Source organism: Mustela nigripes, chromosome 13 (assembly GCF_022355385.1).
Source record: "Mustela nigripes isolate SB6536 chromosome 13, MUSNIG.SB6536, whole genome shotgun sequence".
NCBI lineage: Eukaryota > Metazoa > Chordata > Mammalia > Carnivora > Mustelidae > Mustela > Mustela nigripes.
In genome coordinates, this window is record NC_081569.1 from 28,891,386 (window position 1) to 28,917,916 (window position 26,531).

Sequence of the window (26,531 nt, forward strand, 5' to 3'; positions counted from 1 at the left end):
CACAAGTAGGCAGAGAGGCCGGTAGAAAGAGAGAGAGGAGGAAGCAGGCTCTCCGCAGAGCGGACAGCCCGATGCGGGGCTCGATCCCAGGACCCTGGGATCATGACCTGAGCCAAAGGCAGAGGCTTTAACCCACTGAGCCACCCAGGCGCCCCCAAAGGCAGACTCTTAACCAACTGAGCCACCCAGGTGCCCCAAATAAATAAAATCTTAAAAAAAAAGAAGAAAGAAAGAAAGGAAGGAAGGAAGGAAGGAAGGAAGGAAGGAAGGAAGGAAGGAAGGAAGGAAGGGGCTGAAAGAAGGCCTGGCTGCTCCTTAGAAAGCCATGTAAATTAGGGGCACCTGGGTGGCTTAGTCAGCTAAGCGTCCTATTCTTGATTTTGGCTCAGGTCATGAGGGTTGGGCTCAGGGTTGGGCTCCATGCTCAGTGGGGAGTCTGCTTTCGAGTCTCTCTCCCTCTGCCTCCCCCCACATGCACACACATTCTCTCTCTCTCTCTCTCTCTCTCTCAAATAAATAAATACATCTGTGAAAAATAAAGAAAGAGGGGCATCTGGGTGGCTCAGTTGGTTAAGCATCTGCCTTCAGCTCAGGTCGTGATCCCAGGGACCTGGAATCAAGCCCCACGTTGGGCTCCCTGATCAACAGAGAGCTTACTTCTCTCCATCTCCTGCTCTCCCTGTTTATGTACTCGCTCACTCTCTCTTTCTGTCAAATAAATAAAATATTTTTTAAAATAAATAAGTAAAAAAGAAAGAAAGAAAGCTGTATACATTGGAAACTCCTCACATCTCGGTGACTCCTCTCTTTAATTACCGGGGGCCTTTGGATAAGACGCCTGCCAGGCAGGAAAGTGTCAGCTCTAAGGGGGGAGTAGAGATGGGAATCTGGAATGGTGTGTGCAGGAGCAGGGTCAGCCTTTCCAGCTAGTGAACCTTGAAAATTCCTTTCAACATGTCACTCTGTATTTAGGATACTCAGAGGAAGGCTGAGTGCACACAGAGGGGGCTAGTTTAGCATTACAAAGGAAATTCTACCATCTCTTCCACTAGAATTCCCAGGCTGCTCCTGAACTTGAAGCCCTTGAGTTAAACTAAAATTGTCACATTGTAGGGGGTCTTCCAAGGAGACATAAAAGGCCTGTCCTTGTGCCTTCTTTTCTCCAGTAAGCGGCTAGATTACGTGAATCATGCCAGAAGACTGGCTGAAGATGACTGGACAGGGATGGAGAGTGAGGAAGAGGAAGATAAGAAAGATGACGAAGAGATGGACATTGACACTGGCAAGAAGTTACCAAAACGCTACGCTAATCAAGTGAGTAGTCCAGGGAAGGTAAGGCCCAGGTCCAGCCCCATGTTGCCATAAAGAAAGGAGGAGACAGGAAGAAGGAATGGGGGACTGCAAAGAAGCTGGTTATGTGCATCAGGTATATGGACTAAGAGAAGAAATGGCTTCCAGTGCCATGTGGCAATGGGGTCGGGGAAGGCACTTGTCACTGAGGGAGGCTGGGGTGCTGGGTTTGAGAACATTTACCCAATGCCACTGCAGAAAGCCACTGGGCTATTGCTACACTAACAGAGTCCATGCACTTAACATTTCTTAGTGGTCATTGTAGGGTAGCTCTAGATTGGGCCTGCCCAGGCTAGCACTGTGCCCACCCTACCTCCTAGGTTATGGGTCTTTCCTGAGCAGTAGACTAACATGTCAGTCTTGGATCTTCACATTCAGATGGTGGAAGGTGGGGAGGACAGCTGCCCTTGAATTTGGGGCACCTGGCCAGCCATGCCAGGCCTGCCAGTTGGCCTACATGAAGTTGAGGCCATGAAACAATAGATGACAATAACAAACTTGACTAAGTGGTCTGTTGGTTGCAGAAAGAAACCAGTGTGGTTTCCCACAGGGGAAGTAGGCATGAAGACCATTCAGTACCCCATGGCACCCAGGTATTCCAGAAGGCAGGGGATGGGTCCATGTGGAGTTGGGACTCTACCTTGCTATTATATTCTTCTCTCTAGATCTATATCTTGTCAGCTCAGAATCCTGTCCCACCTTAGGATACGGTTTCTAGGGGTGCCTGGGTGGTTCAGTCAGTTAAGTGTCTGCCTTCTGCTCACCTTATGGTCCCAGGTTCCTGGGATGGAGCCCTGCATCTGGCTCTCTGCCCAGGAAGGAGCCTGCTTCTCCCTCTTCTTATGCCTGCCGCTCCCCCTGCTTGTTCTCTTCCACCACCCCCTACCAAATAAATAAATAAAATCTTAAAAAAAAAAGAATATGGTTTCTGGGTACACCTGCTCCCATCTTCTTTCTGTGTCCCTGATACAGCGCAGTAACATCTTCTATGATAAAGTACAGTTCCGTTCTGTTCAGCAAGCATTGTTGAAGGCCCTGCTCTGTATTAAGCTAGACTATGTGTGGGAAGATGGACAAGGGTCCTGTACTGGAATAAGTGGAGATTCTGGTTTTTGCTGTAAGAAAGTGAGATTAGCTAACAGCAAGGAAGGAAGCAAGGTTGTGAAATCAGGAAAAGGTTATTGAAAGAGGAGGCAGCTTTTTCCTTTTTTTTTTTTTTTTAAGATTTTATTTGTTTATTTGACAGAGAGAGAGATGACAAAGAGGTAGAGAGGCAGGCAGAGGGAGTGGGGGAGGCAGGCTCCCTGCTGAGCAGAGAGCCCAATGCAGGGCTCAATCCCAGGACCCCAAGACCATGACTGAGCTGAACGAAGGCAGAGGCTTAACCCACTGAGCCACCCAGGCACCCCAGCTTTTTTCTTTTTTAAAGATTTTATTTATTTATTTGAGAGAGGGAGAGAGTGTGTACATGAGCAGAGGGAGAGGCAGAGGGAGAAGCAGACTCCCCACTGAGCAGGGAAGCCCGACACAGGGGCAGGGCTCATCCCAGGACCCCGGGATCATAACCTGAGCCAAAGACAGCCACTTAACCCACTGAGCCCCCCAGGTGCCCCAAGAGGAGGTAAGACATTGACAGGCAGAGGTGCAGAGCATGCCAGGGCCTTCCAGGCAGCAAGAAGAGGCTGAGCAAGAGCCCCGAGGTGGGAGGAGTATACGGTGTGCGGAGAGCAGTGCAGGCCAGTGAGGATGGAGCAGCACAGCGCTGTGGGAAGGAATACAGCAGAAACATCTGCGCGAGTGTAGACTATGTTTTAAATTATGGGGAACCACTGAGAATTTTTGAGCCAGGGACAGAGTTGGGACTTTGTATGACACGCATGTCCATGTATAGGAGGGCCTAGAAGAGAGAGGCTGTAGTAGGTTGCTTAGCTTTGCTAAAACCATCTGCTGCCCGTGCTGAGGGCAGTGAAGGTGTGAAGGAAATGAGGTCATGAGTGTGAGAAGTGTCGCCAGGATGAATGGATAGAATGTAACAGTGGATCGGATAGGAGAGGCAGTGTGAGAAGTGGTTAAGTGTTTAAGCTTTAAAGTCATGCCCCCTGACCTCAAAGTCAGGCTCTTTGTTGACCTTGAGCAAGTCACTTAATGGCTCTAAGTCTTGGTTTCTTATCTGTAGAGTGGGGATAGTTATAGTACTATTTCACAGGATTGTTAGAAGGATTGGAACAAATAGTATACCCTAAATACCTAGCCCAGAGCCCATAATAAATGCCCCACAAATGTTAGCTACCATTTTTTTCAGCAGCCGTGTCGAGATAAATTAACATACCATATAATTCACACATTTACAGGGTACAATTCAGTGTTTTTTGGTGTCGTCACGGAACTGTGCAACCATTGCCACTCTCTAATTCCAGAACAATTTCATCACCCCCAAAAGGAACTTCATACCCATCAGCAGTCAACTCCCATTCGTCCTTTCCCCTAGCCCTTAGCACTTAGTCATCTACTTTCTGTCTCTCTGGATTCACCTCTTCTGGATATTTCCTATAAATAGAATCATATGAGATATGAGATGTGCTCCTTGTGTCTGGTTTCTTTCATTTAGCATAAGGTTTTTCAAGTTCATCTGTGTTGGAACGTGCATGAGAACTTCATTTCTTTTTATTCCCAGATAATGTTCTGTTGTCCGGATCCCCCGCATTTGGCTGGTCTACCCATCAGGTGGTGGCATTTGAGTTGCTCCCACTTTCTGGCTGTTGTGAATAATAATGCTGCCGTGGATAGTCACGAACAAGTTTTTGCATGGATATGTTTTCATTTCTCTTGGGTATATACCTGGGAATGGAATTCCTAGGGCGTATGGTCATTCTATATTTAATATTTTGAGGAGCTGCCAGACTGTTTTGCAGAGTGACTAGAGTGTTTTACATCCCCGCCAACAGTGGAGCAGGGCTCCAGCATCTCCACAACTCTGCCAATGCTTCTTGTTGCCCATTCCTTTGAGTATAGCCATCCTGGAGGGTATGAAGTGGTGTCTCGCGGTTTGTTTGTTTTTTCAAGATTTTATTTATTTATTTGACACAGAGAGACACAGCGAGAGAGGGGACACAAGCAGGGGAAGTGGGAGAGGAAGAAGCAGGGAGCTGGAAGTAGGGCTCAAACCCAGGACCCTGGGATCATGACCTGCGCCAAAGGCAGATGTCCAACAGCTGAGCCACCCAGGCGCTCTGTGTGTCTCATGATTTTGATTTCCATTTCCTTATGGACTAATGATATTAAGCATCTTTTCATGTGCTTATTAACCATTCGTATATCTTCTTTGGAGAAATGTCTATGCCCTTTTTTGTTTTTATAAGTGAGGGGGACAGGGAAAGAGAAAGAAAGAGAGAGTAGGGGCAGAAGGGGAGAGAGAGAGAGAGAGAATCTTAAACAGACTCCTTACTGGGCTCAGTCTCATGATGCTGAGATCATAACCTGAGCCAAAATCAAGAGTCAGACGCATGACCAAGTGAGCCACTCAAGGCGCCCCGCTATGCCCATCTTTTTTTTTTTTTTTTAAGATTTTATTTATTTATTTGACAGAGATCACAAGTAGGCAGAGAGGCAGGCAGAGAGAGAGGAAGGGAAGCAGGCCCCTTGCTGAGCAGATGTGGGGCTCAATCCCAGGACCCTGAGATCATGACCCGAGCCAAAGGCAGAGGCTTTAACCCACTGAGCCACCCAGGCGCCCCAAATACCTATGCCCATCTTTTAATTGGGTTGTCTTTTATTATTAAGTGTTTAGAGTTCTTTTATATATTCTAGATACAAGTCTCTTATCAGGTAGATAATTTGCAATATTTTCTCCCATTCTGTGGATTGTCTTTTTACTTTCTTGATAGTATTAGCAGCAGCACTAAAGTTTTAAATTTTTATATAGTCTTATTTATCTATCCTTTGTTTTGTCACCTGTGCTTTTGGTGTTGTATCACTACTATTCTTTAAGGACACATTGACTATGTTTAGTTTAAGATTTGATAACAGAGGGGCACCTGGGTGGCTCAGTGGGTTAAGCCTCTGCCTTCGGCTCAGGTCATGATCCCAGGGTCCTGGGATCGAGCCCCACATCAGGCTCTCTACTCAGTAGGGAACCTGCTTCCTCCTCTCTCTCTGCCTGCTTCTCTGCCTACTTGTGATCTCTGTCTGTCAAATAAATAAATAAAATCTTTAAAAAAAAAAAAAAGATTTGATAACAGAGGAATGCCTGGGTGGCTCAGTCAGTTAAGTGTCTGTCTTCAGCTCAGGTCATGATCCCTTCTCTGACAAATAAGTAAATAAAATCTTTTTAAAAAAATGAGATTTGGTAACAGAGAATGGTATTACCATTAACAGGGCTACAGGGTACAGAAGGAGAAGGAGGGGAGTTTCAGGGATGGAAAATACTTGGGCGACTGAAGGCCATAAATCCTGTTTTGGGGACTCAGAGTTAAGGTATAGAGAGAGCAAGCAGAGAAAGAGATACCATGTGGACGGCTGGAAATACAGGTCTGGAGGAAAGGAAAGCAGTCAGGAGATGAAAAAGTGGGAGAATTGGGGTACCTGGCTGGCTCAGTCGGTGGACTGTGCAACTCTTGACCTCGGGGTTGTGAGTTTGTGCCCCATGTTAGGGGTAGAGCTTACTTAAGAAAAGAAAGAAAGATGGGACGCCTGGGTGGCTCAGTTGGTTAGGCAGCTGCCTTCGGCTCAGGTCATGATCCCAGCGTCCTGGGATCGAGTCCCACATCGGGCTCCTTGCTCCATGGGGAGCCTGCTTCTCCCTCTAACTCTGCCTTCCACTCTGTCTGCCTGTGCTCGCTCTCGCTCGCTCTCTCTCTGACAAATAAATAAATAAAATCTTTAAAAAAAAAAAAAAGAAAGAAAGAAAGAGAGAGGGGAACAGAAGGAGAATTGGGGGTATCCTTTCAGAAGTGGCAGGTGAGGATGCAGAAGTAGATACAACCAGCCCCAAGCAGATAACATCTAAGAGAAAAGAAAAGGGGAACCTAAAACAGCCTCCTGAAGATTCTCTGGGTGTTTTGGGGGAGTGTGTGGAGGAGTGTTTGGAGGGAAAAAAAAGAATAGCACTGGCTCACATGGCCAAGGGAACATGTGTCAAGGAGAATGAGGAGGTGGTGACCAGCAGCGTCACACGAGGAGTGGAGTGGGGTGGGTAAGGGGGAGGGAAGGGAAGAGAGACACTTGGCAGCAAGCAGGTCACTGACGGCCTCTGGCAGGGCTTTGGGGTAGCAGGTCTGGACTGAGGGTGTCAGGGTGTGGGGGAGGGCAGCATCTAGAAATATGAAGTCGTTTTAAGAAGGACAAAGTGGGATAGTTTAACAGAAACACAGAGTGACAAAAGGTTTTCATTTTTGTTTTGTTTTTGAAGATTAGGACTTGAGCAATTTGTGGGCCAAGGGGAAGGAGAGATGAAAGATTCCGTGGGGGCGAGTCGGTGATGGCTGGTCTCTGTGGAGATGGGAGGAATTGTGAGCCATGAGTTAATCTTCACAAAATTCATTTCAACACCATCACCACCACCCCCCTTTTTTTTTTAATTTAAATTTTGTTAGTTACCACACAGTGCAATTTTGGTTTCTGGAGTAGAATTCAGTGATTCGTCACTTCCATGTAGCACCCGGTGCTCATCACTGGTGCCCTCCCTAATCCCCATCACCCATCTAGCCCATCCCCCCACCCACCTCCCTCTGTCATCCCTCAGTTTGTTCTTTGTCCTTAAGAGTCAATTATGGAGGGGTGCCTGGGTGGCTCAGTGGTTTAAGCCTCTGCCTTCAGCTCAGGTCATGATCTCAGGGTCCTGGGATTGAGCCCCACATCAGGCTCTCTGCTCAGCGGGGAGCCTGCTTCCTCCTCTCTCTCTGCCTACTTGCGATCTCTCTCTATCAAATAAATAAATAAAAATCTTAAAAAAAAAAAAAAAGAGTCAATTATGGATGGGGCACCTGGGCGGCTCAGTTCCTAAGTATCTGCCTTCAGCTCAGGTCATGATCCCAGGGTCCTGGAATTAAACCCTGCATCTGGCTCCCTGCTCTGCAGGGGACCTGCTTCTCCCTCTGCCACTCCCCCTGCTTGTGTTCCCTCTCTGGCTGTCTCTCTCTCTGTCAAATAAATAAAATCTTTAAAAAAAAGTCACTTCTGGCTTGTTCCCCTCTCTCCTTTTTTTCTTTTCCCCCTTCCCATATGTTCTGTTTTCTTTTTAAAATTCTACATATGAGTGAGATCATATGGTATTTGTCTTTCTCTGACTTATTTCACTTAGCATAATACCCTCTAGCTCCATCCATGTCCTTGCAAATAGCAAGATTTCATTCTTCATCCCCCCCTTCCTTAAGGCAGATTTCCCAACATTCTTTGTACAGTATTTGGGGTCACCAGTTTCGGAAATGATGATCTACATTAAGAGCATCTCAAGGTCAGGGACCTCATTCATCTCTGAGGTGTAGCCCCTGGAACAGAATAGTGATAAGAATGGCAGGTAGACAGACAAAGTAAGGGGAGGAAGAAGGTCCCATTACCCAGACACAGGAGGCAACGTAGAAAGAATTGGTATGGATGCAGGAAATGAAGATAAGGGGAGAAGTTGAAGCTCACAGTGAGCAGCCTCTATCCCATCAGCTGAGACAAGTCAACTAAGAGCAAGTGGGGCAGAGGTCTACAGTCAGCCTTGTGTGTATTTTCACTATACATATAGGATGTGAATTCTTTGTCATTGCAAACATTGCAGCAGCACACCCCTGTTGATTTTCTTTTCTTTAGGGTTTAATTTTTCTTTTTCTTAAAATTTTTTAAAAGATTTTATTTATTTATTTGACAGACAGAGATCACAAGTAGGCAGAGAGGCAGGCAGAGAGAGAGGAAGGGGAGCAGGCTCCCCGCTGAGCAGAGAGCCCAATGTGGGGCTTGATCCCAGGACCCCAGGATCATGACCAGAGCCAAAGACAGAGGCATTAACCCACTGAGCCACCCAGGTGCCCCTAGTGTTTAATTTTTCTAAGTAATCTCTCTACCCAGCATGTTGCTCAAATTCACAACCCGGAGATCAAGAGTCACAGGCTCTACTGACTGAGCCAGCTGGGTACCCCACTGCTGATAATTTTTTTTTAAGATTTTATTTATTTATTTGACAAACAGAGATCACATGTAGGCAGAGAGGCAGGCAGAGAGAAGGGAAAGCAGGCTCCCCACTGAGCATAGAGCCCAATGCAGAGCTCGATCCCAGGACCTTGAGATCATGACCTGAGCCCCCACTGATGATTTTTAATGCCTTTTTTTGTGTTCCTAGTTGATGCTGTCTGAGTGGTTAATTGACGTCCCTTCGGATTTGGGGCAGGAATGGATTGTGGTCGTGTGCCCTGTTGGAAAAAGAGCCCTGATTGTGGCCTCCAGGGTGAGTCGCTGCCTCCTCCCTATCCCAGCATGCCTGGTCTGTGGCGGGAGGGATTCTTTGCACTTTGTGTTCCTTTTTTTTTTTTTGTTTTGTTTTGGTGAGCATCAAAGCAAGGTTTATTGAGCAATAGCAAAGTGAGAGCACAAAGCTCCCAAGGAGGGAGGGGGCCAGAAAGGGTTGCCACTGGGGTTTCTAAGTCCAAGGGTTTTTATAAGCTTGTTAGCGGGCTGTTTTCATCTGATTAACCCTCCCTGTGCCGGTCATCCAAACATGGGAAAGGGTGGAGGTCTCCTTCCAGGATGGTGTAAGATCCTTTCAAGAGTGGTTTCCTTGGGGCGCCTGGGTGGCTCAGTGGGTTAAAGCCTCTGCCTTCGGCTCAGGTCATGATCCCACAGTCCTGGGATCAAGCCCCACATCGGGCTCTCAGCTCACTGGGGAGCATACTTCCCTTCCTCTCTTTCTGCCTGCCTCTCTGCCTACTTGTGATCTCTGTCTGTCAAATAAATAAATAAAATCTTAAAAAAAAAAAAAAAAAGAATGGTTTCCTCTTAGGCCAGGGGCCCCTTGACCCTACTTGTCTGCCTTCCAACTGTCCTTCATCATTCTCCCCTCTGAAGAGGTAACCCTAACTGCTGTTAGGGGAGAAGGGTGGCAACCATTCAAAGCTACTTCCTGCTGGTCAGGGTGTTGGATGGGGCGGCTGTCAGGATTCCTCTCGTCCCAATCTATCAAGAGGTCCTCTGTAGATGTCTGATTTGACCTCCATGTGAGCCTCTGAAAGACCCCTCCCCTAGAAGATAAATAGGATAACTAACCGCTTGTTTGCTTTTCGGTGAACTGCTGGCTTTTAGGCGTAAATTAGGTTATTAATTGCTTATTAATTGCTCTTTTGCCCTTCTGTAACTGCTTGGCTTATAGAAATAATAGAAGACGCCATGATGGCATTCCTACCTTCCCCCTTCTTGTTCCCCCTCCCTGCCTCTCTCCTCCCGCGTGTGGGCCCTCAGAACCAATCAGCTTGTTCCCCCTTCCCGCCTCTCTCTGCGCGCACCTGCGTGGGTCCCCAAAGCCAATCAGCAAACTCCACTTATGCCTTTTTCAAAAGTTCTAACTGTCAACCAATCAGTTGCGCCCCACCCAAAACTTGTTTGTACCTGTCTATAAAAACCCGGCACCACCCCAGCCGGGTGTGCTCAGCTAGCAGGAGCTGCTGACCACCCGCAGGCGCGCGCTGACCACCCGCAGGCGCCTGCGTAACAATAAAGAACCTCTTGCTGTTTGCATCCTGTGGCAGTGTTGAATTCTTGGGTAAGGGGATCCGCGGGTCTTTCACCTCCATCTGAACCACCTTTCGGAGTTTGATGACCTTTATCTGTTAGTTGTCCTTAACAATGGTGCAGATCCTGGACAAGCCCCTATAAATGTTTTAGGACTTTATTCTCCGTCGGTGCCTGTGGTTCTTGGTCACACCACTTTGAAGAATGAAGAGGTAGACCAGACAGAGTAGTGGGCAGCAAAGCAAGGTTTAATGACCAACAGCAAAGTGAGGGTACAAAGCTCCCAAGGAGGGAGGGGGCCTGAGAAGGTCACCTGTGCTTTGAGTTCCCTATCTCTTGCAGCCACTGGGTCTGGTATGGGTGTTGAAACACTTTCCTGCAGGAGGGCTAAGTTGAGAGCCGTCTTTGGGCCTGACACCCCTGCAGACTGTGGAAGCAGAGGGTGAGGAGACCTTGATGCCTAATGGGAATGGTAACTTTCCACACAGGGTTCTACCAGTGCCTACACCAAGAGTGGTTACTGTGTCAACAGGTTTTCTTCCCTTCTGCCAGGGGGCAACAGACGGAATTCAACAACAGCAAAAGGTACCTACATAAAATTATCTATTTATTCAGTTTGTTTGTGTGTTTAGAAATATATATTTTAGGGCGCCTGGGTGGCTCAGTGGGTTAAGCCTCTGCCTTCGGCTCAGGTCATGATCCTAGGGTCCTGGGATCGAGTCCCACATCGGGCTCTCTGCTTGGCAGGGAGCCTGCTTCCTCCTCTTCTCTCTCTGCCTGCCTCTCTGCCTACTTATGATCTCGCTCTGTCAAATAAATAAAATATTTCAAAAAAAAAAAAAGAAAGAAATATATATTTTAAAGTAATCTCTGCACTCAACAGGGGTTCAAACTCCTGACCCCAAGGTCAAGAGTCACAAGTTCTACCAACTGAGCCAGCCAGGTGCACTATTTATTAAGTTTTGTAATTAGTAAAAGACAGTGGAAGGTCCTTGGTTACTTGCTTTAAAGACTCACTTTGAAAGTATACCTTTGAAACTGTAGCTCTAGATTTAGGCCATCTCCTTCAAGTTCAAGGAAGTTGAATCCACTGAATTCAGGCCGTCTTCAAGGTCAGGCCTCCTCAGTTACAGAACAGATGCAGTCCTGTGAGGACTGCTGGGCAACAAACCCCTGAATTAAAGTCGACACACCTTCCCCATGGACACCCATTACAAGGTGACACATGCAGTTTTGGGTGGGGGAGGTCCCTTGGAATGCCGAGTGTAAATTGGTGAGCTGCTTCTGGGGCTTCCTGCCAAATTCCCTGTCCTCCTTTATCATTGTTCTAACCATAGCCTCTCCAACCTAGGCTCTGCTGAGGAGACTAAGTTCATGGAGGTTAAATCATTTGCGGGCAGTCATTCATCGAAGTGGCAGAGCTGGACCTGAAACGCTGTTCTCTTCCCTGCCGGCTCAGGCTCCCTGGGTGGTTCTTCATGTGCTTGTTACTCAGCCTAGCCTTTCCTGTTAGCTTCTAGAGGGTCTCACATGTGCCCTTTGGCTCACCCATCCTCACGTCTTTCCCCTACTCCTTACACCCACTCCTAGCTCTGGTCAGCTCACTTGCCTGCTTGTTACCCCCATGTGGCCAGTTCGTTTCAAACCTGGAGGCCTTTCCTCATGTCAGGTCAGTATTCTGGCCTGAAATGCCCTCCCACCTCCCTTCTGCCCTGTTGTTTTAATCCTCTGATCCCGGAAAACTACATCTCTTCCATGCTATCTCTTCCGTGAAGCATTTCCTGCTTCTTTAGTCTCCCTCTTCTGGAATTCCTGTTGCTCTTAGTTTGTGTGGTACAGTTCCACTCTTGGTTCTTTTTCTCTGTGATCATCTTATCTCTTTACCTAGATTATAAGTTCCTTAAAGGCAGGGACTACTTAGAGTTAATATTCCCCACAGAACACACCACCTATGACAGGAACTCAAAGTGCATGTAAATTAAAATGGAAGATGGCTTGCTTTTGGATTGGAGCTTTCCTAAGATGAGTAAATGTCCCAGTTTATCTAAAAGTTTAGAATTCCCACCTGGCTTAAGGGTCGCCTTGATCTCTTTCATGCTGTCCTGCTCACATCACCCTTCAGCAGTACCAGGAGCAAGAAAGGGCCAAGAAGAACTTTCTCCCTGGGGTGCGTGGGTGGCTTAGTCATTGAGCATCTACCTTTAGCTAAGGTCATGATCCCGGGGTTCCAGGATTGGGACCTGCATCAGGCTCCCTGCTTCACGGGAGGCCTGCTTCTCCCTCTCCCACTCCCCCTGCTTGGGTTCCCTCTCTCGCTGTGTCTCTGTCAAATAAATAAATAAAATCTTAAAAAAAAAAAAAAAAAAAAACACCTTTCTCTCTAATGAAGTCTGATTGGAACGGGCACCCGGTACTCACTTTCTGCTCTGTGTCCCCAGACTACACCATTCTGGACTGCATTTACAGTGAGGTGAACCAGACCTACTACGTTCTGGATGTGATGTGCTGGCGGGGACACCCTTTTTATGATTGCCAGGTAAGGACGGGTCCTCTCCTCGCGTCTTCCCCTGTTTTCTCCTCTCCTCCCAGGAAAGTGACTACGCATGTGGGTTTGGTACGTGACCAGCTTCTATGTGTGCACAGGATGTGGTATATCAAGAACATTATCTAATGTTCCTTGTATCTTTGTGTTTAAATTAGCTTCGTTTAAAAAAAAAAAGAAGAAGTAGGAGGAACTAAGGGAAGTACAGCAATCTTGAGGGGAGGAAAGAGTGAAACGGAGCAGAGTGGGTAGGCTGGGACTTTGTAAAAGTTGCAGCCGCCCCCTCCCCTCTCTCCAGAGTAGAGGAGGATTGCTGGCAGGGAAGACTGTGGGCAACAGGGATGCCACCTTGTGCAGGCTGCGCAAGGAAGAGAAGGTGGAATTAAGTCACCATCGGAGAGTCTCCAGCCAGCTCCGCTGTCTTGCCAACCATATCCTGACCCTGAAAACAGCAGGGCCTCCTTCGTATGACACAATGGCTCGAATCTCTGAGGGGCCAGTTCTGGAAGGAGATTTTCCGAATGAGGAGAACCCCCCCAATATTGTCCCCTCAAGTTTCACCTTCCCCCAAGGTTTTTCTGAGATTGGTGATTCCTATGAGTGACAGTCGCAGACCCTGGAGTGAAGCTGGATCAACTCCTTAGACTCCATTTCTGTTCCCAACACTCCCACAACATTGTCTCAGTTGTCTAGTGGTGATTTTTTTGTCCTCCCTGTCAATTAGTTTATCACAGTCCTTCTCACTGTGGTTAGAAATGCAAATTGGCAGACCTTATGAATCTGAGACTCTGGGGTCAGCTCACATTTTAACAAGCTTCAGGACCATCCTCATGTAGGCCCAAGTGTGAATCGCAGGTTGTCACCATAGGCTGCTGCTTTCTGTAGCCATGAGCCAGAGCATGGTTTCCGAAAGTACGAGGCTAGTTGGTGGTGCCACAGAATTCGAAAACATGCATTGTCCTAACAATAATAGCTAAGACTTGCATTGCCAAGCACGTTTGAGCACTATCTCACTGAAGCCCTTATAACGACACTCTAAGGTGAGTGCTGTTGTCATTCCTCACATATAGGCATGGGAAGCTGAGAGCCACAGATGGTAAGTACCTTGCTCTAGAGCAGAGACACACCTAAAACTCAGACCTCATAAAATCAGTGTTGAACACATTTTCCTTTAATTTTGCTGAAGGATATTTCATAACATGTATTCACAACCTGTAAATTTGGTTACTAGAATTACCTTTATTTCGGGGCGCCTGGGTGGCTCAGCTGGCTAAGCGTCTGCCTTAGGCTCAGGTCATGATCCTGTGGTCCTGGGATTGAGCCTCATGTCAGGCTTCCTGCTCAGCAAGGAACCTGCTTCTCCGTCTGCCCTGCCTCCTGCTTCTGTGCACACCACATGTACACGCTCTCTCTCTCAAATAAATAAAATCCTTAAAAATAAATAAAATTACCTGTATTTCTATAATATATAGAATAGACTTCTTAAAAAAATTTTTTTTAAGTTTTTATTTATTTAACAGAGAGAGATACAGCGAGAAAGGGAACACAAGCAGGGGGAGTGGGAGAGGGAGAAGCAGTCTTCCTGCAGAACAGGGAGCCTGATGCAGGGCTTGATCCCAGGATGCTAGGATCATGACCTGAGCTGAAGGCAGACACTTAATGACAGCCACCCAGGCACCCCAGACTTTTTTTAATTTTTAAAAGCAAAATAATGTACAAGAAACAAAAGGCATCAGGAATTCAGAAAATAAAATAGTTTATAAGAAGTTACAACTACATAGTAGTTTCTTTTCTTTTTTTTTTTTTAAAGATTTTATTTATTTATTTGACAGAGATCACAAGTAGGTGGAGAGGCAGGCAGAGAGAGAGGAGGAAGCAGGCTCCTCACCGAGCAGAGAGCCTGATGTGGGGCTCGATCCCAGGACCCTGGGATCATGACCTGAGCCAAAGGCAGAGGCTTTAACCCACTGAGCTACCCAGGTGCCCTACAAAGTAGTTTCTAATCCTCAGAATTAAAATAAAACAGATGTTAACATAATGTGCTTTGGAGTTAGAGTACAGGGTCACCTTGTATTTTCTGTGGGGAAATGATACAATCTCTGTGGGCCTCAGAGTCCTCAACTGTAGAATGGAGATAATCATAATCCAACTCTCAGAGTGTGGTTGAGGGTTAATAATGATGTGCATAAAGTCCTTAGCATGGAGCCTGACACCTAGTAGGCCTTCAGTGATATATGTTGGCTCGACTACTATTAAAAAACCTTACTGGCAGGGCACCTGGGTGGCTCAGTGGGTTAAAGCCTCTGCCTTTGGCTCTGGTCATGATCCCAGGCTCCTGGGATCAAGCCCCACATCGTGCTCTCTGCTCAGCAGGGAGTCTGCTTCCCCCTCTCTCTGCCTGTCTCTCTGCCTACCTGTCTCTCTTTCTCTGTCAAATAAATAAATAAAATCTTTTTAAAAACAATTTTTTAAAATAAATAAATAAAATAAAAATCCTTTAAAAAAAAAAAACTTTACTGGGTTTTAAGAAAAAAATCTTCAGGGGCGCCTGGGTGGTTCAGTGGGTTAAAGCCTCGGCCTTTGGCTCAGGTCATGATCCCAGGGTCCTGGGATCGAGCCCCACATCTTGCTCTCTGCTCAGCGGGGAGCCTGCTTCCTCCTCTCTCTGCCTGCCTCTCTGCCTACTTGTGATCTCTGTCTGTCAAATAAGTAAATAAAATAAAATAAAAAAATCTTCAAGATTTTATAAACATATTCCTGACCTTATGGCAGTATTTTAAGGAATAATGAGGGTAATGATAGAGGGGCTTAGGTCTCTAAAAATTAGGTGGCTATTTAGAATGGGGAGTTTTGTTCATGTTATAGTTTGAAATGAGCAGCATTTCATCTTTCTGTTTCCCTTCTCTGTGGCAGACTGATTTCCGATTCTACTGGATGCATTCAAAGCTACCAGAAGAAGGACTGGGAGAGAAAACCAAGCTCAATCCTGTAAGGCCTGGTGTTAGGACTGTAGGATTCTTTAGGGGGGGTTGGTTTGGATTGTTCTCTTATCTAAATATAATCATTATGAATGAAATTATCTTGTTGTTGAGGTAGCATGGCACAATGGGAAGGATGTGGGCTTACCAGCCTTTCACATCTGAACCAGTTTTGGCTTTAACAATTACTAGCTAAAGTTGATAATCTAATTTGGCCTTAGTTTCTCCATCTGTGTAATAGGGTTAATAACACCGGCTTTACAGGGTTGTTCTAAGAACCAAGGGATGTGAAGTGTGCATGTTCTCCTAACATGATGCTTATGGTAGTCACTCAATAAATATAAAATGATAGTTGATATAAAATGCTAGTAACTGCTTTTATTAATAATGCTCTTTAGAGCTCTAGTATAGTGGTTCTCAAACTGTAGCATTGTCAGCAGTATCCGGAGGCCTGGTAAACATAGATGCCCTTTGGAGTTTCTGATTCAGTAGGTCAGGGTGAGCCTGAGGATTTGCATTTCTAACTCTGGGGAGTGTTGCTGGTGCTGCTAGTCCACAGACCACACTTTGAGAACTTCTGTTCTTGTATCTAAGCTGAGAGTGACCTCATCTAGTCAGCTGCCTCATTTGACAGATGAGGATGTAAGCTCAGAGAGGGGACTGCCTTCCCCAAGGTCCCACAGCCCAGGATGCCAGCCCCTGTGTCTTTGCTACCCACTCAGCAATTAAATATGCAACAGCTACGTTCAGGGCATTTTATTAGCAAAGCCCTGTAGATTGGCATTTGCTTGGATTGCTTACAACACTTTTAAAGGCATTTGGATAACCAATTACAGGACAGGTCAGCATCAGTGATGTTACCAGGAAGGTCCTGGAAGAACATATATGAGGAAGGGGAGCATGGGAGCAGCTGTGTCTGAAATGTTCTAAGAGCTCTGCATGTATTATTCCACTAAACCTGTGCAACGATCCTATGAGGGAGATACTTTTATTATCCTATTTCATAGATGGGAAAGCAGAGATATATACAGATGAAATGATGCAAAGTTGGGAGTGAAACCCAACCAATCTGACTTTAGAGTTTTAGTCCTAATCACTTTGTTACACTTTTTGTTCAGGCTAAAAATCCATGCTGATATGAAAGGAGCTGTACTAGCCCTTCTTAGGACTGTCATATAGCTTCAAGAATAACATATGGTCCCTAAATCTAGCACAGGACAGTGGTTCTCAGTCCTGGTTGTGTGTCAGAATCAACTGGATAGCTTTAAAGAAAAAAAAGAAAGAAAGAAAAAATGCCTGGGACTCATCCCAGGCCAATTCAGTCAGAATCTTGGGGTGGGGCCTGGACTTGAGTGATTTTTAAGAGTTCCCTTGGTGATTCTTGTGGCTAAAGCAAGGTTGAGAATTAACAACCCAGTAATTCAGAGGGTGGGGGTGGGTAGGGAAGGATGAGACTGAACTTTTCTTTAATACAGTTTCACTTGCTGGAACCAATATTATTTGTAACATGTACTAATTCTTTGCTCTAATTTATTTTAGTTTAAATTTGTCGGACTAAAGAATTTCCCTTGTACTCCGGAGAGCCTATGTAAGGTGCTGTCTATGGATTTCCCTTTTGAGGTAACCACCTTTGTCCTTACTGCTCTGATGAGACTGCAGGACGCAGGGAAGCTTGGTCATGTAGACTCTTCAGATATCCTCTGACTTTGCTGTGTCAGAGCATCAGAGAAGGGCTGGAAGCTGATTCCTGGGAAAGATGTGCCACTGCCCTTCAAAACCTCAGCTCTGCCCGACTAGATAAGTCAGAATGCCAGAGCTGGAAGGGCCCTGGAAGGAAAGCTCATCTACACCCCTCATTGTATAGATGGAAAGGTGGGGGCACAGTTAGGGACAAGGCTTCCTTCCATTCCTAGGTCCTTCTTGGGTACCTCTTTTCTGCTATGAACCTGAGAGCCAGGTCGCTTGTTTGACTGCCATAGCTGTGGATAGAGTTGAGGGCTTCTGTGACTGACAGACCAAGGGGGGGATGAACTCTTATCCTCCCTCCCAAGACAGATGGTCCCTGGGGTGGTGGTGCTTGCTGAGCAGTGGCTGAGAGCAGGGTGACCAGCCTGTCCAGTTTGTCCAGAACTTCCCCAGTTTAGCACTGGTCTCACGTCCCTAGAATCTCCTCAGTCCTGGGCAGTCTTTTGTCATCCTTAGAACCTGCAGTTACCGTCTCCAGGCTCAGCACAAAAACTTTTCTTTGCCCCTCACAACCTTTAAAATTTTTCCTAGTCACCCACAAGAATTTGCTTGAACTTGGAGCTCCTGGGTGGCTCAGTGGGTTAAGCCTCTGCCTTCAGCTCAGGTCATGATCTCAGGGTCCTGGGATCAAGCCCCGCATCGGGCTCTCTGCTCAGCCAGGAGCCTGCTTCCCTGCCCCCGCCCCCACACCTCTCTGCCTATTTGTGATCTCTCTCTCTGTCAAATAAATAAATAAAATCTTTAAAAAAAAAAAAAAAGAATTTGCTTGAACCCAATATTTTGCTAAAGGGGTCACAGCTCCCAGGGCACCTGGGTGGCTCAGTGGGTTAATCCTATGCCTTAGGCTCAGGTCATGGTCTCAGGATCCTGGGATCGAGCCCCATATTGGGCTCTCTGCTCAGCAGGGAACGTGCTTCCTCCTTTCCCTCTGCCTGCCTCTCTGCCTCCTTCTAATCTCTCTCTCTGTCAAACAAATAAATAAAATCTTAAAAAAAGAAAAAAAAAGGATCACAGCTTCCCAAATGAGGAAATGGCAAAGGCCAAGTTGCCTTCATTTCTGGGAGTCAATTAAGAAGGTGGTAAGAACACCATCTTTATTTATAATCCGTATGCCCCGGTGACAATAAATGCTTTTTAGAGATGAGTCACTAAATCGTGGAAAAGAAAATGTGGGACTGTAGGAGGTCTTCCCGTTGAGAAAAACTGAGTTTCCCAGAACATAGCTCGCAGACAATTTAGGGGGAGGTGTGGCAACCAACAATGGCATAGGGAACAGAGCTTCCTGACAGCCTGTTTCCCCTGTGCTCAGCAGTCCAGTGTCTTGGAGAGGCCTGTCCAGTTCCCCTGCTTTGTTCCCTGTGTGGAATACATTCCCCATTACAGAGACATCTGAGTGGTGAAAAATGCATGGAATCTGGGGACAGAAGACCTGGGCTCAAGTTGAATTTCAGCTTCATACTGTGTTTTTATTTTTATTTAGTTTTACTTATTTTTTTAATTTTTAAATTTTTTTTTAAGGATTTTTATTTGTTTACTTGAGAATGAAAGTGAGTAAGAGAGAGAAAGAGAGCACAAGTCAGGGAAGGGGCAGAGGGAGAGGGAGAAGCAGACTTCACATCAAATAGGGAGCCCAATATAAGGCTCCATCCCAGGACCCTGGGACTGTGACCCGAGCCAAAGGCAGATGCTTAACTGAGTCACCCAGGTGCCCCTGTTTTGTTTTCTTTTTAAGATTTATTTATTTTAGAGAGATTGAGAGCCCAAGTGGGAAGGGAGGGAAAGGAAGAGAGAATCTCATGCTGACACCATACTGAGCGTGGAGCCCCATGTGGGGCTCAATCTCATGACTCTGAGATCACCACCTGAGCTGAAACCAAGAGTCAGGCACTCAACCGACTCTGCCACCTGAGCCCCCCCATACTGTGTTTTTAGGGAGGACCCCAGAACTAGCCCTAGCCTCTTTTCTTAAACACCCTCGATGGTGGGCAGGAGGATAAAGTAGCGGGTAGCAAGCAGCCTGTAAACAAGAAGGTGCTATGTATGTTTTTATTTTCTAAAATTTAATTTACTAGGCCATTTCTTCATCTAGAGAAATTGTGCACATGTGAGAAACAAGGATTCTTCTCCCTCTGGCAGTGATCCAGAAAAGGGAGTTGGCCTGCTAGAGCTGCCCCTGTGTGCCTAGGCTCTTCTGGAAACAGGGGGGCCCAGAAGTCATTTTGGTCACTCGCTTCCCCTTTTTGTAGGTAGATGGACTCCTCTTCTACCACAAGCAGACCCACTATAGCCCTGGAAGCACTCCTCTGGTGGGCTGGCTGCGCCCCTACATGGTGTCAGATGTTCTTGGCGTAGCCATGCCAGCCGGCCCGCTGACCACCAAGCCGGAATACGCCAGGCTCCAGCTCCAGCAGATTATTGAGCATAAAAGAAGCCAGGAAGGCATGAAGGAGAATGTTGCACACAAGGCATCTGAGAACGGGCGCTATGAGTTGGAACACCTGTCCACTCCCAGGCCGAAGAGTCCTTCCCGTAGCCTGGACCCCGCTGAGAGCCTCATGGAGAACTAAACAGCATGGCTCCTTGTGGAATCACAGGATGGTGCTTCGTCCCAAAAAGAAGGCTGGGGAGGAAGATAGTGACAACATCAGGTTATTTCATTTTTGAGTGGACTTTCCAAAGCCACTCCAGCTGGATACAGCTTATCTCCTATCAGAAAAGAAATGCTGGCTCAGACCATTGAATGAGGTTCCCAGATTGGGTGGTCTTTGGATTTGAGCAGTAATTCCTGTAAAAAGTGTAACCCAGATATTCACAGTGTAAATATAGGTAATTCTTACGAAAGAAGTTGTTTGTGGTTCTTAAACTTTAGCTGGTCATGACCCTCCCCAACCTTGACTCTCCCCCCAACCCCCCTCCCTGCCCCAGGTACCTAAACCATGACTGTTCAAGTCTTGGCCCATTTCACTGTTTTTAGCACTTAAGCATTCTGCTGAGTTTCCAGTTGCTGCTGTTACTAACGTCATTTTCTAAAAGGTCTTACCAGGAACTGCAGTTCTTGGTATTTGAATATGTTCCCTCTTCTGAGAAGTGTGATTTTCTTTGGTTTAGACAATGCCAGAGATAAAATGCAAATGGAGTTCATTCACAACTTCAACAAACATTGAGCCTTCCAGAAGATAAGCCTTGTGCTGGGCCAGCAGTGATGTAGATAAAGGGGGTTGTGGAGATAGATAGGACTCAGACTCTGCCCTGCAGATTAACAATCCAGTGGAGGAAAGGAACCCACCAGCAGGAAGGTGAGAAGATTGCTTTAGGGCTGAAAGATGCAGAGAGCCTGGGGCAGGATAGCAGAGGGCACGAGCTCTAACCATAGAGGAAACGAGTTAGACTGAGGCTGAGGGCAGGATTGAAAGTGCTCCAGGGACAAGCAGAACAGGAGGAGAGCAGGAGTTTGTCACAGAGGCTGGAGGGTATGCAGCTGCTCCCTCTGGAGCAGGCCAGACTCGCTCTGGGACCTGAAACAGGTTCAGCTTGGCTCAGACTTAAATGAGGGTTTGGGAGATGCCCAGAAAGAGGCTGGAGAGAGAGAGGTAGGCCTGGGTATCAGGTTTTGGATTTTATGCCATGGAAGAACTTTGAGCAGGCCAGATCCATTCAGATTTGTAAACTAGGGCTCTTTGGCAGCAGTGGCGTGGAAGATAGCGTCTAAAACCAATCAATTCATTTCTGTTCTGTGTTCAGGAAATGTGTCCCATTTCCCATGACCTCAATCTGCAGCTCACACTGCTTTCCACCTTTCTAGGATTTCTTTTATTGGACAAAAAGAGTTTGCTATTTCACTCCAGCAATACTAGCTGGTGTCCTGTGGACAAAATATTGGAGGCATGCAGGTCAGATCTTTGTTTGACTGGCAGTTGGTTCCTTTGTGTTAATTCTGGGAACAGATCTGGGCAGAAGTTGTGGTTAAGTGGAGTCCGATGACACAAATGCAGCACACCAGTGGAGCTAGCCTCAACGCTGGGCTCTTACAGAGCTGCTTGAGCTGATTCTATAAAAATCAGAGAAGGAAGACAACCCTTCCCACCCCCATAATGATCCTGCTGGCTGCAGATTGAGGCATGCCTACACCAATATGCTCTTTTCTGAATTCCGGTCAGTTCTGCAACGGGAGCATTGTATTCCTGTTGCCAAGAAGCATGCTGTCAGCTGCCTAGATGCTGCATGATCTCCCCAAGAAGAATGCACTGGTCTGTGCTCTCAGCAAGCCAACTGCATCATTTCAGGAGTTGGGCATGCTAGCTTGTATCAGTAGAGACTTGGCAGGGCTCTGCTCAGAAATAAGCCAGTCTGGAGAGACTACTTCCACAAAAGGACACTCTTAGGAGAGAGATGCAGGAGCCACAGAACATACCAGGCAAACTTATTGCCAAGCATAGCTTGATATTGTTCAACGATAGCTTGAAGTATATATTTCAGAGGAGTGCCCCTTCAGAGGAGCCAATATGATCAATCACTGAATGGCGTGTCTTCTGGTCGTATTTCTTATGAATTGTAAAACCACCTCCTGCCACCTCTTTCAAAGATGGCTACATCAATAAGTTGTTGTGATTTGGTATTAGCTTTCTGGCCACCCTTCCGAATAGTGAACAGTTTCTTTTTTGTGGGATGATCTCTTCCCCATGCAGTATGTGTGGTCTGGTGGAGCTGTCATCTAGGGGAACTGCCCTCCTTCAGCCAAACATCAGGGACTCAAGATGGACCAGTCACACACTCCTCACCAAGAATCTATAATCCTGAGCAGAGGAACAAAGAAAGTGAATCTGCTGGAATTCATTTATTTTGCCCTTGGAAGGGTAAAGAGTGTTGCTTGTTCTTGCTGTTAAACCAATGAACACCCAGTAAATTCTATCTTGCTTAAATTAGCCAGAACTGATTTTTGGGCTTGCAACTAAAGGATCCTAGCTGATAGCATCGCTCGTGGCCTACCCCACTTGCCTTGGCTAGAGGGCCAGCTTGGCATGAGTTAGCTAAGGACTACTAGTTGAGATCACCTATGTCATCTCAAGTGCCACTGGAACGCACGCACCTGGAAAAGACTAGGCTTTTCAACCAGTTGCTGCAAAGTAAGCAGTCTTAGTTGTTTTACTATTGACTCAGAAAGCCAAGCTGGGTTCTAATGCCTGCATCAAAGAGTTGGTGTCATCCTAATTCCCTTGTGTTTGATAACAGTTTGTCTATAATCACTGCTTTTTCACTAGTTCACTTCACACTCGTGTCAGAAATCTGACTTCTGTTCCTATCACTTTTGAGTGCTCTCATCAAGGGACTGCTGGTCCCCTCTTTTCCAAATATAAGGGACATTTCCCAGCCTTTCTCTTTTCTGACTTCAACTGTGTATTTGCTGATGCCTTCCATGAACTCTAGCCCTATCTATATATCTAACTCCTTACCAGCCAATCTCCCAGTCACCTCTCAAACTTGGCATGTCCCAAACTGAACTCATTATCTCTCCCCCACAGTCCCTCTCAGTCCTGCTCTCTTCCTGGGATCCTTGTCATTGTTAGTAGCATTTAGTCACCCCAGCTAGGAACGTATGTATTCTGATGATTCCTGTCCATTTCTTACCTTTTACAGCTAGCAAGTCACCACATCCTTTAAACTCCACCTCTCTCTTCTCCATTTCCTCTATGACCCAAGACCTTAATTCAAGTCTTTCTCATCCTGGAGTACTGCCAGAGTTTCTTACCTAGTTTCCTGCCACCGATCCTCCCCATCCACCCTATCCACTCCTGCCACAACTGGCAGAGTGATCCTTTCTAAAAATGCATTGCTTCAAGGATTTCCCATTGCCTACAGGCTTCTCAGCCTGCCATGCAAGTTTCTTCATGACCTGGGCTTAGTATATCTGTCCAGCCTCATAAATTACCTTCCTTCCTTTACTGCCTCCTCTCCAGGGATCTGCTCTACAGTTCCTTATACAAACACATGTGTTTCATGTTACATCCTTCCACACCCACCACCATGTCCCTCCTCACTCGGATTTCATTCATCTGGTAAATATATCTACACATCTTTGGAAAACTCTATTCAGCAGATACCTGGTTGAAACTTTACCTCTGCAGGTAGAATTAGCCATTCTCATGTTTGTGCCCTCCCCATCCCACTGCATATATCTCTCTCCCAAGTTTAGGGATAGTCCCCGAGACCATACTTTGGTTTGATAATTCTCCAGAAGAACTCACAGAACGCACTGAAAGCTGTTATACTTAGGGATAGAGTCTGTCACGGTGATAGGAAACAGATTAGTTAGCTTAGGGCAGAAATGCACAGGGCCAAGTCCTGAAAGTTCCAAACGTGGATCTTCCAGGTGCCTTCTCCCAGTGGAATCATGGATAGCATTTATGTCTCTGGGACCTGTGTATGATGGTCCTCAGGGAGTACAGTCAACCAGAGAATTTCACCTGAGCCTTGGTGTCCCAAGTTTTTATTGGAGACTTTTCATTTGGATCTAGTTGGTGGACCTCAGTCTCCAGCCTCTCCAGAGGTATAACTGATTACACATGATCAAAAGTCCTCCTTTCCCCTGCCGTCACACTGCTAGACTATCTGGTGTGGCCAAAGACCCCCCCAGGCCAACACAGAAACTTTCTCAGGACATTTCAAAGACTTGGAGGTTATTTCCTAGGAGCCAAAGAGGGTAAAGGACAACTTCTCTTTGGCAACATTAAATTCCTTACTTCACACTCCCTCTATTAGATTGCAAGCTCCTTTTTTTTCCCCAAAGATTTTTATTTATTTATTTGACAGAGACAGAGTGTGCGTGCACAAGAAGGCTGAGCAGCAGGCAGAGGGAAAGGGAGAAACACGCTCCCCTCTGAGCAGAGAGCTCAACTTGGAGCTCTATCCCAACACCCAGGAACATGACCTGAGCCAAAGGCAGACACTTAACTGACTGAGCCACCCAGGCACCCCTAGACTGCAAAATCTTTCAGGTTCAGAAACCTGGTCTTACTCATCTTTAGCTCCCCAGTGCCTGGCCTGGATTAAAATGTCAGCTGGGTAAATGAAATGGTGAGCTGGAATGAGAAGGCAGTTTAAGGGACAGTCCCTTTTCTTTACTGCACAGAGGAGTGACCCTGGAGAGGTCACTGGAGTGGCCCTGGAGAGGAAGCTGAGTGGAAGTGTGTGGTGGACAGCTAACGGATGGTTGGATATGCTGCAAGTTCTAAGAACAAGAACTATATTTAGTTCTCTGAATGTGCTTAAAAGGACAACTTAAAAACTTCTCATACACCGGAGGAGGGAAAGAAATGATCTTCATAGCTACAGATTTCCTCTCTAGTAAGGAAGTGAGCAAAAACCTCACAATACATATTTTTAAGCAGATGTGGTCATTTGTCTTATGCATTGTGATATGTAGGGCAGGAAAAGTAGACAAAAGCCCTGAGATCTTGGCAAGAGTATGACTGCTTGTTTTGGTAAGATGCACTGATTTCTGAGTTCTGCCCTGTCTTAGGATTCTGTGATTAAACCCAAATTTATTTTTTTAAAAGATTTTATTTATTTATTTTAGAGAATGCATATGCATCCAGGGGGGAGGGGCAGAGGGAGAGGGAGAAAGTGTTTTAAGCAGACCCTGCACTGAGCACGGACCTGTTAGGGCTAAATATCACGACCTTGAGATCAAAACCTGAGCCGAAACCAAGAGTCTGACGCTTAACCGACTATGCCACCCAGGCACCCCTAGAACCAAATTAATTTTTTTCTTTTTTTAATTAATTATTTTTATTAACATATAATGTATTATTTGCCCCAGGGGTACAGGTCTGTGAATCCTCAGGCTTACACATTTCATAGCACTCACCACAGCACATACCCTCCCCAATGTCCATAACCCAACCACCCTCTCCCTAACACTCCCCCCAGCAACCCTCAGTTTGTTTTGTGAGATTAAGAGTCTCTTATGGTTTGTCTCCTTCCCGATCCCACCTTGTTTCATTTTTTCCTTCCCTACCCCCCTACAACCTCCACCCTGCCTCTTCAATTCCTCGTATCAGATCATATGATAATTGTCTTTCTCTGACTGACTTACTTCGCTCAGCATAATAGCCTCTAGTTCCACCCTCGTCTTTACAAATGGCAAGATTTCGGGGGTTTTAATGGCTGTTCCATTGTATATATACACCACATCTTCTTTATCCATTCATCTGTTGATGGACATCTAGGTTCTTTCCATAGTTGTATTATTGTGGACATTGCTGCTATAAACATTTGGGTGCACATGCCCCTTCAGTTCACTACATTTGTATCTTTAGGGTAAATACCCAGGGGTGCAATTGCTGGGTCATAGGGAAGCTCTATTTTCAACTTTTTGAGGAAACTCCAAACTGTTTTCCAGAGTGGCTAGACCAGCTTGCATTCCCATCAACAGTGTAGGAGGGTTCCCCTTTCTCCACATCCTCACCAGCATCTGTCATTTCCTGACTTGTTAATTTTAGCTGTTCTGACTGGCATGAGGTGGTATCCATTGTGGTTTTGATATGTATTTCTCTGATGCCAAGTGATATGGAGCACTTTTTCACGAGTCTGTTGGCCATCTGGATGTCTTGGCAGAAATGTCTGTTCATGTCCTCTGCCCATTTCTTGATTGTATTATTTGTTCTTTGGGTGTTGAGTTTAATAAGTTCTTTATTGATTTTGAATGTTACCCCTTTATCTGATGTCATTTGCGTATATCTTCTCCCATTCTGTCAGTGTCTTTTGGTTTTGTCGATTGTTTCCTTTGCTGTGCAAAAGCAAGATCAAATTAGAACCAAATTAATCTAAAATTTTTGTTTCCCCACCAAGTCCTGAGAGGTTTGGTCTTAGGTGTTGCTTTGGCCCTGTGCCCCTCCACAGCGGGTCAACCCACTGCAAGGCAGATGGGGGGGGGGGGCGTGGCAGAGCTGGGAGGCTGGCAGTAGTGAAGATAAATCTAGAGTGGCCTCAGGCAGCAAATATCTGAGGGCAGAAACAGAGCCCCTAATCTAGGATGTGTGCATTTGTTTCTCACATCCATTCCCAGTGATAGTGATTGTTTTGAGAAAAGTGAATTTTTATGTCTGTGTTGAGGAGGCAGAAACAGTGGCCAGAGACAGCCTGCAAAACTGGGGGATAGGCCTCACCATGGGGGCCCAGCCCAGAGGCATTCTCCTCATCCTCAGAGATGGTAT

General features: G+C 46.2%; 1 protein-coding gene across 7 annotated transcripts in view; it reads left to right on the forward strand.

The window, feature by feature from the left end:
* SNUPN (snurportin 1) overlaps positions 1-20,163 on the forward strand; it is a 42,929-nt gene extending 22,766 nt beyond the window's left edge. For all 7 annotated transcript variants that reach the window (XM_059371789.1, XM_059371791.1, XM_059371785.1 and 4 more), the window contains 7 exons: positions 1,167-1,314; positions 8,672-8,776; positions 10,542-10,638; positions 12,492-12,589; positions 15,509-15,583; positions 17,113-17,193; positions 19,566-20,163. In XM_059371789.1, coding sequence (XP_059227772.1) covers positions 1,167-1,314; positions 8,672-8,776; positions 10,542-10,638; positions 12,492-12,589; positions 15,509-15,583; positions 17,113-17,193; positions 19,566-19,886 — 925 coding nt within the window. In that variant the 3' untranslated portion in view covers positions 19,887-20,163. The remainder of the gene's footprint in view (positions 1-1,166; positions 1,315-8,671; positions 8,777-10,541; positions 10,639-12,491; positions 12,590-15,508; positions 15,584-17,112; positions 17,194-19,565) is intronic.
* Positions 20,164-26,531: the final 6,368 nt, after the last annotated feature.